We start from the raw sequence: 12,900 nt of genomic DNA, 5'->3' as shown, positions 1-12,900 counted from the left end.
CCATCCCATCCTTTACCTGCTGGGGAAGGAGCGCTGCTGTGAAACACCTGTTAGATTTCCTTTTTGCCAGTGAATTTGTAAAAATTTTTCGATGGGCACAGCTATCAGCGAATATCCGGTATTTATTGCCCAACCCTCGTCACTGTTAAGGTGGTGGTGAGCTATCTTCCTGAAGCACTGAAATCCATATGGGACAGATAACCTGCAATGCTTTTAGGGAAACAGTTCCAGGATTTTGACCCAGCCCACGAAGGAATGGCGATTAAGTTACAAATCAGGATGGTAATTGGCTTAGAGAGGAGCTTCCAGTTGGTGGTGTTACCGTGCATCTGCTGTCTTTGTCCCTCTAAGTGGTAGAGGTTGAGGGTTTGGAAAGTGCTGTTGAAGGAGCCCTGGTTAGTTGCTGTAACGCATCTTGTAGATAATACACAACGCTGAATGAATGTTTTTAATTTGGTGAATGTGGTGCTGATCAGGAAGATCACTTTCTCCTGATGGCTTCAAGCTTCTTGAAGATTGTTAAAGTTGCACTTACCCAGAAACATGGAGAACACTCGCCTCAGAATTCCCAACCTCTGATCTACTTCTGTAAATACGGTGTGTATATGGTTAGTGCAGTCCAGTTCCCAGTCAGTGGTAACCCCCAGAGTGTTGATTGTAGGAGATTCAGCAATTGAGATATGAATATGAATTAGGAACACAAATAGACCATGCAGCCATCAAGCCTGTTCCGCCATTCAGTAGCGTCATGGCTGATCTGATTAGAACTTCAAATTCACGTTCTCATCAATCCCCAATAACCTTTTACCCCTTTCCTTAACAAGATTCAGTCCACTTCTGCTTTCAAAATTTTCGAACTCTCTACTCTAATACCTCTTCTTGAAGAGACTTCCACAGGCTCGTAACCTCCTGTGAGAAACCTGACTTGTTTTTAATGGGTGACCCCTTATTATTAAACGATGACTTTGAAGAAACACATTCTCCACGTCTAGCCTGTCAAGATTACTTGGGGATTTTCATGGCCCACGTTTTACAATGACCGGTTGTTATTTTGTCGTAGTTGGGAGTTACACATGCAGAATTCCCATCATAGCACATTCCAAAGGAATCACCCAAGAAATTGAATTTTCCTTTAGACAATTTACCTCACATTTGGAACCCTCTAAAGTCTCCATTTAAATTGGAGAATTCGATGGATTTTGCTTAAATTAATTAAATTAGTTATTTGGCCAAAGTTAGACAGTGACTACATTGTTTAACTCCTAATAAACTGACCCTATGCTCACCTGCACTGCCACACCATCTCCTTCAACTACTCCTCTGTTCTGCACCTGACTCCCCCTCTGTCAGAACCAGTCCCTCATCAGATCCCTGCATCCCTCACTCCAACCTTCCTTCTCCAAACTTGATTGTTTAATCATCCACCTCCATTCAGTACTCTGGCAGAACTGCAAAGCTTGGATCTGACCTGTTGGTTGCTAGTACTGTATGGCATACAGCAAGTTTTGTGTTGTAGCTTCACTGGATTGTCACTTCACTTTTAGGTATAGCTGGTGCTGCTTCTGACAGCTTCCTGCTGAGGTTGATTCCCGGCTTAAAGACAATAATAAGAGTGAAAAATAAGCCGGACCGATGTATTTTTGCTGCTGCTGATGGTCCACAGTGTCTCATTTTGAGCTGCTAGATCTGTTCTGAATTTGGCTCATTTACCTGCTGCCACACAGCATGATGTAAGATATTCTAAGTTTGACGATAGATCATTTCCACGCAAGGGTTACTCCTACCCATACAGATATGGACACTGCATCTGTGACCAGGAGGTTGATGAGGACGAGGTCAAGAGAGTTTTAATTCTTATTGGGTCCCTCACAACACACCACATTTCTCTGTTTAGTGAGTATTTCCTTCAAGCTTCATCCTCCTTAGTAATGTGATGCCACTGAATGGTTTTTGATGATGGCCTTTGAGGTCCCTCATCCGCAATGCATCTTGTTCCTTGGTCTCTGAACACCATTTGAGTGTAGCTCTATATGAAGTACTATTCATCAACTGGGGTGGTAAGTGGCAATCAGAAGGTGAAATCAATGCCTACTTTTGCCCACTTTTTGATTTTCCTGTGGCAGTTTGATAAAACTGAGTGACGTTGTAGAAGGCATTAAGAGTCCTATCCAGGCCAGTCTGGGAAAGGATTTCCTCCCCTACAAGGGCATTATTGAATTAGATGAGGCTATGTAGCAATCAACAGTTGCTGTGATGGTATCAAAACCATGGGGCATTTGTCTAGGCATCTAGAGTACGAGTGACAGCAATAGTGGGGGGTGGGGGGGAGGTGTGGGTTTGCAAGTAATGTTGGTAGGGTGTTAAACGAACGCAGGGGAATGGGATACTGAGTGAATGCAGACAACTATATCTGAAAGCCAAAACAGTTGGACAGGCAGTTCATATCTTGTCAAGTTAAAACACAACAAAGCTCAGTAAGGTTAGATGACATTAAAGCAAGGAGTCTTGTGAATGAGGCAGATGAGTTGAGGGTGCTGTTTAACAAATGAGGATATGACCGCATTGATATCACAGAGATATGAAGAAGAGACTGGCAGCTCCAATATAAAATTACTCCAAGATAATCAACACAGCCTTGTTGGGGGAGATCACGTCTGAGAGGTTTGACTGAGTTTTTCGAGGTGTTGGACTAGTTGCGTAAACAGGGTGATGCAGTGAATGTGATCTACGTAGACAATGGTAAGGCTTTTGACAAGGTCTAGCATAGGAGACTGGTCAAGGAGGTAAGTGCCTGTGAAATCCAGGGCAGTTTTTAAAATTGGACCCAAAACTGGCTTAGTGTCAGAAGGTAGAGTATGATGGTTGAAGGGTGTTTTTGTGACTGGCAAGCAATGCTGGGCCTCTTATTACTTAAACATTGTTGATCAAGACACGTATGTAGGAGATTTTATCTTTAAACTTGCAGATCGGTAGTTTGGTAAATAGTGAAGAGGGAAACCTAGACCACAGAATAATATAATGGTTGGTCAGATGGGCTGAACAATGGCAAATGGAATTTCACCCTGAAAAATTAGGTGAGGCATTTTGGGAGGACCAACAAGGCAAAGAACTACACAATTAATGGTAAGGCCATAGGAATTATAGAGGATCAGCGGAACCTTGGTGAGCATGTCCACAGATGTTGATGGCAACAGGACAAATGAATAAAGTGGTTAAGAACATGGATGGGATAGTTTCCTTTATTAGTCAAGGCATTGCATAGCAAGGAGGTGATGATGGAGCCATACATGATGTTAGCTAGGTCACAGCTGCAGTACTGTATGCAGTCCTGGTCACCACACTATAGGAAGGATGTGACTGCACTCGAGATGGTGTAGAGGAGATTCTTCAAGATGTTGCCTGAACTGGAGTGATTCAGCTATGAAGACAGACTGGATAGGTGTTTTTCTTGTGGCACTGATTAAGGTGCAAAAAATTCAGTAGCTAGATAGGGATAAACATTTTTCCCTTGGTAGAGGACTCAATAACCATGGGCCATCGTTTTGAGCAAAGGTTAACATTTAGAGGGAAGTTAAGGAAGAACTATTTCCACGCAGAGGGTGGAACTCACTGACAGAAAAGATGGTAAAGGCCGGAACCAACTAACACCTAAGAAGTATTTAGATGATCAGTTGAAATGCCATTACCTACAATGCTATGGTCCAAGGACTGGAAAATAGGACTAGAGTAGATGGCTGCTTGATACTGGCGTGGACACAATGGTCTAAAGGGCCTTTTTCCCTGCTGTAAAACTCTAATATTCCATGACATTATCACTGTTGCTCTCTGTCCCAAAGAGTGGCAGAATAAATACAGGAACACAGGAAGAAGAAGATGGAATTTGCACAGGATCATGCTAAATATTGAGGATGCCAGAAATTGAATGTTAGCATTCATGTCCAAGCCTCCCAATTAGTTTGTTGTTTTAATACATTCATACTTGGATGATTTGCTTCCAGCAAATTGACTTGCTCTGTTTCTACTTGTTTGGTTAAAAACACTGGTTATTTTAACACTCTACCTATATTTTAGGAGCCATTCATATTTGGAACATTAATATTGGTTTTAGTTCTAGTGTTGAATTGCAGCTGACAATAATTTTATCTGTATTTTGTAGAGGAATTAGCTGTGAAATATTTTCATAAATGCCGATTCTTCCATGAGTAACCATGTTCTTATGTGTTGTGACTAGAGTGGAAACAAGGTTGCTATCACAACCACACCTTTTGAGAACACATCTATAAGAACTGGTCCAGCAAGGAGACCCAGCTACAGAAGCAGAATGATGAGGCGAAGTAAAAAAACAAAAAAGAAGGAAGGCCAAGAAAGGTACCTGGAATGTTCTAACCTTTTAAAACTGATCATGAAGCTTGAAGCAACAATTATCAGCCAATTGAGCGTGTTCCTTCCCAAACCCAAGAATTATTACTTTATCACAGATTGTGTTTAACCATTCTATTAACCTGAGAGGTGGAAGCCAATAGGGCATGCAGTGGTCTAATGGTATTATAATTACGTGGTATATTGTTAATCCAGAGACCCAGGTAATGTTCTGCGGACCTGGGTTCAAATCCCACCATGGCAGATGGTGGAATTTGAATTCAATACAAATTTGGAATTAAGGCTCTAATGATGACCAGGAAACCATTGTTGATTGTCAGAAAAACCCAACTGGTTCACTCATGTCCTTTAGGGACGGAAACTTGCCATCCTTACCTTGTCCTACACGTGACACACAGCAATGGGGTTGACTCTTAACTGCCCTTTCAGCAATTAGGGATGGGCAATAAATGCTGTCCTAGCCAGTGACACCCTCATCCCAGGGTGAATGAATAAATAAACAAAAAATTCACCTGAGCTATCAAGATCTCTGACAGTGAATGCTTCTAAATCTTCTTTGTACTGAGCTGGCTAGAAACTCCTGGGAGCATTCTGTTTGATTTTTACACCTGAGCAACTAATGTTTTATAAGCCATTCAACTTTGTCACTGTTGTAAGGGGCTTCTTTATGTCGATGTGCGGCTCATCACTAATTGCTGTGGGACTGTTGTTGCTGTCCTAGTGTCTTCATGCCCTTATTGAGCCTTTCCTCCCACGCTTTCATTCTGCCTGCCCCCTCACAGCCCATTCGACCTCTCTTTTCATGTGACCCATTGATTCTCCACTCAACTTTTGCAATCACCATCTCCTCATACATTCCAATTCTATTCCTCCTCACATCTGTACCATGTCAACTCCCCACCATTATTAGCTCTTGCTTTCAGGAGAGTTGTTGAGTTGCAACAGAAACAGGAAAGGTGCACGCAGCTCAAAAGTTTGAGCAACCATCAGCATCTTCAAGATACATTTTTTTTTCACCTAACAGCAAGATAGAACTCATTAAAAGTCGTTTCTCATCCATTTACCTGCACAGGGTCTAACACGTTCCATAAATATGACAAATCATCTACCCTTCATTGTAAGCCTGCCCATCAGAAAGCAGTGAGTGTTCTTTGAAACAAAATCCATTGATCAGCCTCATCCCAGAGATTGTGTATCTGTCCATTTGTCTGGTAATGGAGGGCAGGACCCTCTGGTTTGGTGACTATTTGTGCAGTGAACTTGTCATAGCAGTTCAGCTCCAGATTGAATCCTGTGCCTTGGCTTGGAGTGGAATAGGCTGCACTCTCCAGTTTCACTTTAACCCAGCTCTGACTTTCTCCACCTAAGGCAGTCTTTTACCGGGGAATGTTCATGAGTCCTGGAGTTGTGTCCCGGCCACAAACCTTGACTTATGAAGCTAGAGTGAGCATCACTTCCTGCCTTGCTCAACATGTTGTGCTCATTTCTGGATTCCGCTCTCTTTCTGCATCCTACAGTTACTGTAATCACAGGTTCCCTCCCTCCCTCGCGCTCTCTTCTCGCGCTCTCTCTTCTCGCTCTCTCTTCTCGCTCTCTCTTCTCGCTCTCTCTTCTCGCTCTCTCTTCTCGCTCTCTCTTCTCGCTCTCTCTTCTCGCTCTCTCTTCTCGCTCTCTCTTCTCGCGCTCTCTCTTCTCGCGCTCTCTCTTCTCGCGCTGTCTCTTCTCGCTGTCTCTTCTCGCTGTCTCTTCTCGCTGTCTCTTCTCGCTGTCTCTTCTCGCTGTCTCTTCTCGCTGTCTCTTCTCGCTGTCTCTTCTCGCTGTCTCTTCTCGCTGTCTCTTCGCGCTCTCTCTTCGCGCTCTCTCTTCGCTCGCTCTCTCGCTCGCTCTCTCGCGCTCTCTCTCGCTGTTCCTGCCATCCCAGGTTCCCTCTGCCTCCCCTGGGAGCCCAAACAAAATGTGAGTGATAGGTTGGGGGTGGAACATGCAGATTTTTGGAGAAAGGGGATGATTTTCTGCAACCCCTACCCCATCCCAACTTCCTAACCAAGGTCCCTCCGTCAGGCAGAGAGTATCTGACCATGAGGTAAGCCTCCATTCTTGAAGGATTCTGGTAAACCTGACAGTATTTGCTGGCTGGCCACCCAAGTGTGTATTAATCCCCGAGCCATCCCTGAATTGCAGTTTGTTCAAGGATACTGCAGGTGTCACTTGGATCGTTTATGACTCTAACTGATGTCCTGCCACCAGTAGCTGGGAATTATTCCCTATCAGCTGCTGTATCCTCTCACCAAAGGAGAATTTGTGCCATCACCAGGAGACTGATGCACAGTTTCTTCCATGATTTTGCATGGTAGATCCTAACAATAGCATTAAATGCAGCTCATTGGTTCCCATTGCAACGGACATACTCGATATTCTTGCACAGGAAACATTTCAGAGAAAGTTCACTGGACTGATTCCTGGGACAAACGAGTTGTATAAGGAAAGGTTTAATAAGTTGTGCCTGTATTCATTGGCAGTCCCCTCATGTTGGAACCTAGAACTGGGGAGGTGGGTGGGGGTGGGTGAGGGCACAATTTATAAAGGAGGGCAGCTGTCATTGAAGACTGAGGTGAGGAGGAGTTTCGATCTCAGGATCATTGGGCTTTGGAACCCTCTTCCACGGAGATATAGAGGCCATATCATTAGATGTAACCAAGGGTGATCTGGCAGGTTCCTGACTGGGGCATGTGGAGGCCAGAAACTTATTGAATAGCAGATCAGACTCGAGGGGCAGAGCGGCCTACTCCTCCTATTTCTCAGATGTAATTGACTTCTTCCAGTTTTGGCACGTCTTCAGTAAGCTGTTGTCTTCTGCAGTCAATTTGTTACGCTCTTAAAACTAAAAGGCTCTCATCTAGGAGAAAAAAAAGAAGACGTGCGCAGTTTGACAAGTAAAATCCCATCTCTTGTTTCCTTCACAGAAGGCGGTCGCTCTTTAAAAAATTTGCGAAGCAGCCCGTTATACTTCACACCAGCCGGAGTTTCTCCTCACTGAATCGTTCGCTCTCGTCTAGTGACAGCATGCCTGGGTCGCCAACACACAGTTTATCTCCCAGGTCTCCAACACAAAACTTCCGCTCAGCCCCTGATTTTCAATCAGGTAGGTTTTCAGCCACCTCTGTCTGAATTGTCGGGTAATTCTAACCTCTGCCAGACCGTGTTAGCCTGATTGTGTTGTGGGTCAGCCATGGCTCAGTTGATGGAACATTGCGCAGTGTCAAAAGGTTGTGGCTGGTCACAATCCAGAGACTTGAGCACAAAAGCCTAAGCTGATGCCCTGCTGTAGTGCTGAAGGAATACACACTGGCAATTCAAGACAGGTTTATTCCATGGTGAGTATTACTGTTAATCGCATTGCTATCATTTCACTAATACTTCCCCTAAGCATAAAACTTCTATCTGTTATGATAAATGAAAATGACAGCTATTGTTGAGTGATGGCCACATAACATTAAATCTTCATCCTGACCTTGATGCCAGTCCTGCCAGCTTACATTTGACTGCAAATATGTTTCGTAGAATCCCTTCAGTGTGGAAAGAGGCCGTTCAGCCCAATGAGTCCTGCACCAATCCTCCAAAGAGTATCCCACCTAGACCCAGCCACCCACCATATCCCTGTAACCTGGTAATTCCCATCGCCAATCCACGTAATCCGCTCATCTTTGGACTGTCGGAGGAAACTGCAGCAGCTGGAGGCAACCCACGCAGACATGGAGAGAATGTGCAAACTCCATCCAGACAGTCGCCCAAGGCTGGGATCAAACCTGGGTCCCTGGCGCTGTGAGGCAGCAGTGCTAACCACTGAGCCACCGTGCCATCCTGGTGTTCAGAAAATATGGAATAGATTCAGGGAGGAACCCAGTCGAATGATTCTCCCAATTTTCTTTTCCCTTCTTCCTCTGAAAGCTGACTCACGCTGAGGTAAAGTTCCTGAGGTGTCTACAGTGTCTGTATATATATTTCAGCTTCACCGCAATCCTAACTCTGCACTTTTCAGTAAACGTCATTTGTTAAGTGACCCAGTGATTTTGAGGCAAATTACAGTACTACACCTGTTGACCGTATGATAAATGTTAATGTTCTGACGACCCAATAATCTCTTGTTTATATACCACATTATTGAATCTATGTAGACCTTTGAAATGAACCTGTTGTGTTAATGCTTTCAATCTTACTCAGGAGTTGTTATCCGATTCTAATAACTGAGACTTCAGCAATTTACCATTTGATTTATCATAATAAGCTACTGAAAAGTCTTGTCATTGTCAGAATATTTTGTTACAACATTTAAATCTCACCAGCTACGAGTATAGAGGCTCGCTTAATAAGGTAGCAAATTGCTTTTTGCAATGGAAAGTAAAATGTGCAAACTCAAGTTGAAGTTTTGGGCAAACAATTGATAAACTAACCAAAGAAAAATGTTGTGTTTTAATAGGTACAAATTCTTCACAAAGCAGCTCGCCTAGTTCAAGTGCTCCAAATTCTCCTGCTGGCTCTGGTCATGTTAGACCAAGTACGCTTCATGGTTTGGGTTCAAAGCTAGGTGGACCAAAGTATAGATCGGGCAGACGTAAATCAGCTGGTAGCATCCCATTGTCGCCCCTGGCAAGAACACCTTCTCCTACACCCCAACCAACTTCACCCCAGAGATCACCGTCACCTTTGCTTGGTCACTCAGTGGGCAGTTCCAAAATGGCCCAGACATTTCCTGCTAAGATGCACTCACCACCAACTATTTTAAGGCACATGGTTCGGCCTAAAAGTGCAGAACCTCCAAGATCGCCATTATTAAAGAGAGTGCAGTCTGCTGAGAAACTGTCTCCTTCTTATACCTCTGACAAGAAACAATTGTGTGCTCGTAAACATAGCCTCGAAACATCACAAGCAGAAGGAAGGAAAGAAGCTTTACAGAGAGATTTGTGTCTACATAGTTTAGAAGAGAATGCATTTGAAATGTCATCCATCACTAAGGTTAGACCTGTGGAGCAGGGATGTCTCAAACGCCCTGTAGCAAGAAAAGTCGGAAGACAGGAGTCACTTGATGAAATCGAAAAAGAGAAACTGAAGTCATTAGTTGTAAGGAAGAAAAATTGGAATGTAAGACGAGAATCTCTTCAAAAACAAAATGCTGTACAAGAACCAAACTTTGGACATGACAATGTAGCTCAAGCATCTGGAGATGTAACTGAGTTAACTTTGAACATTGCTGAAGATTCTAAGTATAATGAAATTAAAATGCAAAGTTCAGATGAACAGTGCGTTTCTGCAAATGGCCCACTGGTTTCTTCCTGTCAAACACTAGATATGAGCTCTAATCGCAATGACGTCCCATCAGTGTTGCCAACTGCTAACTCTGGTTCAGAAGTTGGAAGTTGTGTATCAATTCCTAGTGTACTCAATACTAAGAAAATTGCACAATCATCAACCCCTTTGCTAGAGTTGGAGATATTCTCTGGTAAGGAAGGTGATGTAGAGTGGACTCAAAAACACACTAATAAAGAGCCGACTGTTTGTGAAAGATTGGAAAGCAAGACTTCAAACGTCGAAGTTTTAGGAAACAAGATATGTGACAAAGAAACTAATAATAGTAAGGTTTCATCAGATCTGTTCAAGAAAGAAATGAGCTCACCTGTTCACAATACTCAGCCAAAGGCACTAACATCTTCGATTAAAGGGGAATCCCCAGTTGTGAAGAAAAACAATACGTCAGCAAGTACTACATGCATTGCTCACAGTCATTTAAGGTCAACCCCAACCGACTGCTCCAAGTCAGTAACTGGAATGGCTCAAGTTGCTTTGGACAAACCACAGTTAGGTTTAATGACTGAAAGTGTTACCAGGCAAATGACTGAATGTAAGATGGATAGTAGATCTATTTTAAGCCTAAAGCCACTGGAAGGTACCCTTGATATTGCCTTCTTGTCAGGTCCGAGTGCATCAAAGGCAGAAAAACGTTTGTCTGCAAAATCTGACCAGCAGATCTCATCGGCAAAGAGCATGTTATGCCAGAAGCCCAACCCCAATAACAATGCACAACCACCTCTTTCAGAAAACACGACTGCTGCTGACTGTTGCAAGACAGATGAAACAAGCAATGTTTCTCAAAGCTTGCCACTTAATTGTCTGCCTGTGGAGGCCATGCCAGCTGGTGAAAAACCTGTATCAAAGGAAAGCAATTTGCCCTGCTCAATAATGGAGAGGACCTGTGAGACTAAGTGTAGCCCTGGGTCTACACCACAAAGTGCAAACACAGAAATGCATGTATCGACAGAGAGAAATGACATCACGGACTTCAAAGGAAATAAGCAAGTTAGTCATTCAAAATCCTATTCTGCAAAGAAAGGGAACGCTTGGAAAGATGCCCCATTAAAGTTGTCCTCCGTGCAACATCATTCTCCTGGTGGTACCCATCTGGAAGTAGAGATAAGCAAACAGAAACAATGTCCAAAGGAAGCTTTGCAGGACAGGCAACCTCTGAATTCATAGCTGGTCAAATGGAATGTTTTAGTGCAGTGAAAATGAGGGCAAAATAGCAAAAGCTGTAAGTACACTATGGTTTCCCTCATCCATAAGCATGGCAGTATCCTGTTCTCAATTATTAAAGTCTTTGGGTTGCTACCTTCACAAAAGTTTGGGTTTTGTTTTGTTTCACCCCCCCCCCCCCCCCCCCCACCTCTCCAACTGCTTTGTTTATAATGATCAATAGAAGTGTTCTGGGTATTTATACAGGATCTCTTGAATGTCTGAAATATTGTGTGTAGAAAGTCTTCTGTGTAAATATAATGTAATAAATGGCTCACACAGTTTTGGGGAAAAGCATTTGCAGGCGTAATTTAACCAACGAGATATCTAACACACTCCTTGCCCTCTGTGGTAACAGGAATGAATGTTCATTGTGTGGTTAAAAGGTGGTGATGTTATTTCAACTGTAACAATTTTTCACATCAATGCTCCCTTAGTGACATTTAATAAAAGTTGCTGTATAAATGGAACATTAGTGTCGCTATGGAAAAGCTTGCTGTTTTTAGCAGGTAAGGCTAAATTTTACATTCCGTTTGAATGCATTGAGTAGCTCTGTACATTTCAAATAACTCCATTTCATTCATGAGGAGAAACTGCAAATTACAGAAAGGGTTTTGTTTTTGTTCTAAAAGGAATGGGATCCATTGGTGACAGTGTAGAATGAAATTATTTTAAAATAAATTTTGCTAACCCTTTTATTTATCTGATTCTGTGCAAAGCAAAAACCAGGTTTGGTGTTTGTTTTTGTTTGAAATAAACAGGAATGCACAGGCAAGATCACATCACAATGTCAAGAGGACTTGGGCATGTATTATTTGGTTGAGAAAAATCCCAATGAAGATGTCATCTCCTATTCTGCAGCCTTCAAACAAAGTCTGTCTGTGCTCTTTGCTAGTTATGAAGCATATTAAACACTTGTTTACAAATGTATCAGAGGTGTAAATAACTATATGGCAATGTTATGTTTGCCAAATATATGTGTGGCATTTTGGAAACCTCACAAGTATTTTGTTTGTATATGTACCAATTTATGTTTTGGTAATAATGTACCAACCAAGTGTTGAACACGTGAAGAATGTTGGGTTGTGTGGAATCTGTTTTCTTTGTTCTGTTGTGGCGCAGGTGAAGTCAGGTGTGTGCTGTATCTGTTGGCTTGGAGTACTCACTGTAGTTGGACTGATGCTTAAAGCAATGGTTTGAAATATGCTGTCTGATGTGCAATAAAAAAAAGTTGTTTGCAGCTTCTGTGTTCTGTTTTTCCACCACAGAGCTTTGTGAATGTTCTAACTGTTGTATTGTAATGAAAAAAGAAATATTTATACCTATGCATTCGCATATCTCAAAAAATAAATGTTTTTCAGCATGAAAAGATGTCTGTTCATTGCAGCAGTTGAAAATCTTAGGGTGCTTACGATAAACAACTTAAGAAAATAAATTTGACAACTCAACATCAGTGGTCCCGGCTATTCAAAGTTGATCCTTTAATGTATGTGACATATTGGAAAAATATGTCTCAATGTTTTTATATTAACGCTCTTATAGGATGTATGTGCCAATGGCAAGACCACCATTTGTTACCATTCCCCAATTGCTCTTGGACTGAATAACTTGCTGGGCCATTTTAGAATGTAGTTAAAGTTAATTACATTGTTGTTGATCTTCAGTGACATATAGGCCAACCCAGGCAAGGGTTCCTACTTTAAAGGACATTAGGAAATGAAAGAGGATTTTACAACAACAGTTGTCATAGCCACTAGTACAGAGACAAGTTTTGTATTCCAGATGTATTAATTGATTTAAGTTCTACAAATTGCCTTGGTGAGATCTGAACCAACGTCCCAGAATATTGCCTGAGTTATTAGACCAGTGTCATTCAACTCCATTCAAGGTAATATCTGCAAAGGAAGGCTTGATTTAATCATAGGATCTTACAACATACATAGAAGCTATTATGTC

General features: G+C 42.4%; 1 protein-coding gene across 13 annotated transcripts in view; it reads left to right on the top strand.

Annotated features, from left to right (window-relative positions):
* Window positions 1-12,266, top strand: part of LOC125450809 (microtubule-associated serine/threonine-protein kinase 4-like) — a 457,413-nt gene extending 445,147 nt beyond the window's left edge. For all 13 annotated transcript variants that reach the window (XM_059644830.1, XM_048527021.2, XM_059644829.1 and 10 more), the window contains 3 exons: window positions 4,232-4,368; window positions 7,344-7,522; window positions 8,858-12,266. In XM_059644830.1, coding sequence (XP_059500813.1) covers window positions 4,232-4,368; window positions 7,344-7,522; window positions 8,858-10,908 — 2,367 coding nt within the window. In that variant the 3' untranslated portion in view covers window positions 10,909-12,266. The remainder of the gene's footprint in view (window positions 1-4,231; window positions 4,369-7,343; window positions 7,523-8,857) is intronic.
* Window positions 12,267-12,900: the final 634 nt, after the last annotated feature.

Source organism: Stegostoma tigrinum, chromosome 3, assembly GCF_030684315.1.
Source record: "Stegostoma tigrinum isolate sSteTig4 chromosome 3, sSteTig4.hap1, whole genome shotgun sequence".
NCBI classification, from domain to species: Eukaryota; Metazoa; Chordata; class Chondrichthyes; order Orectolobiformes; family Stegostomatidae; genus Stegostoma; species Stegostoma tigrinum.
Note: the sequence above shows the minus strand (reverse complement) of the source record. Positions and strands in the feature narration are given on the sequence as shown.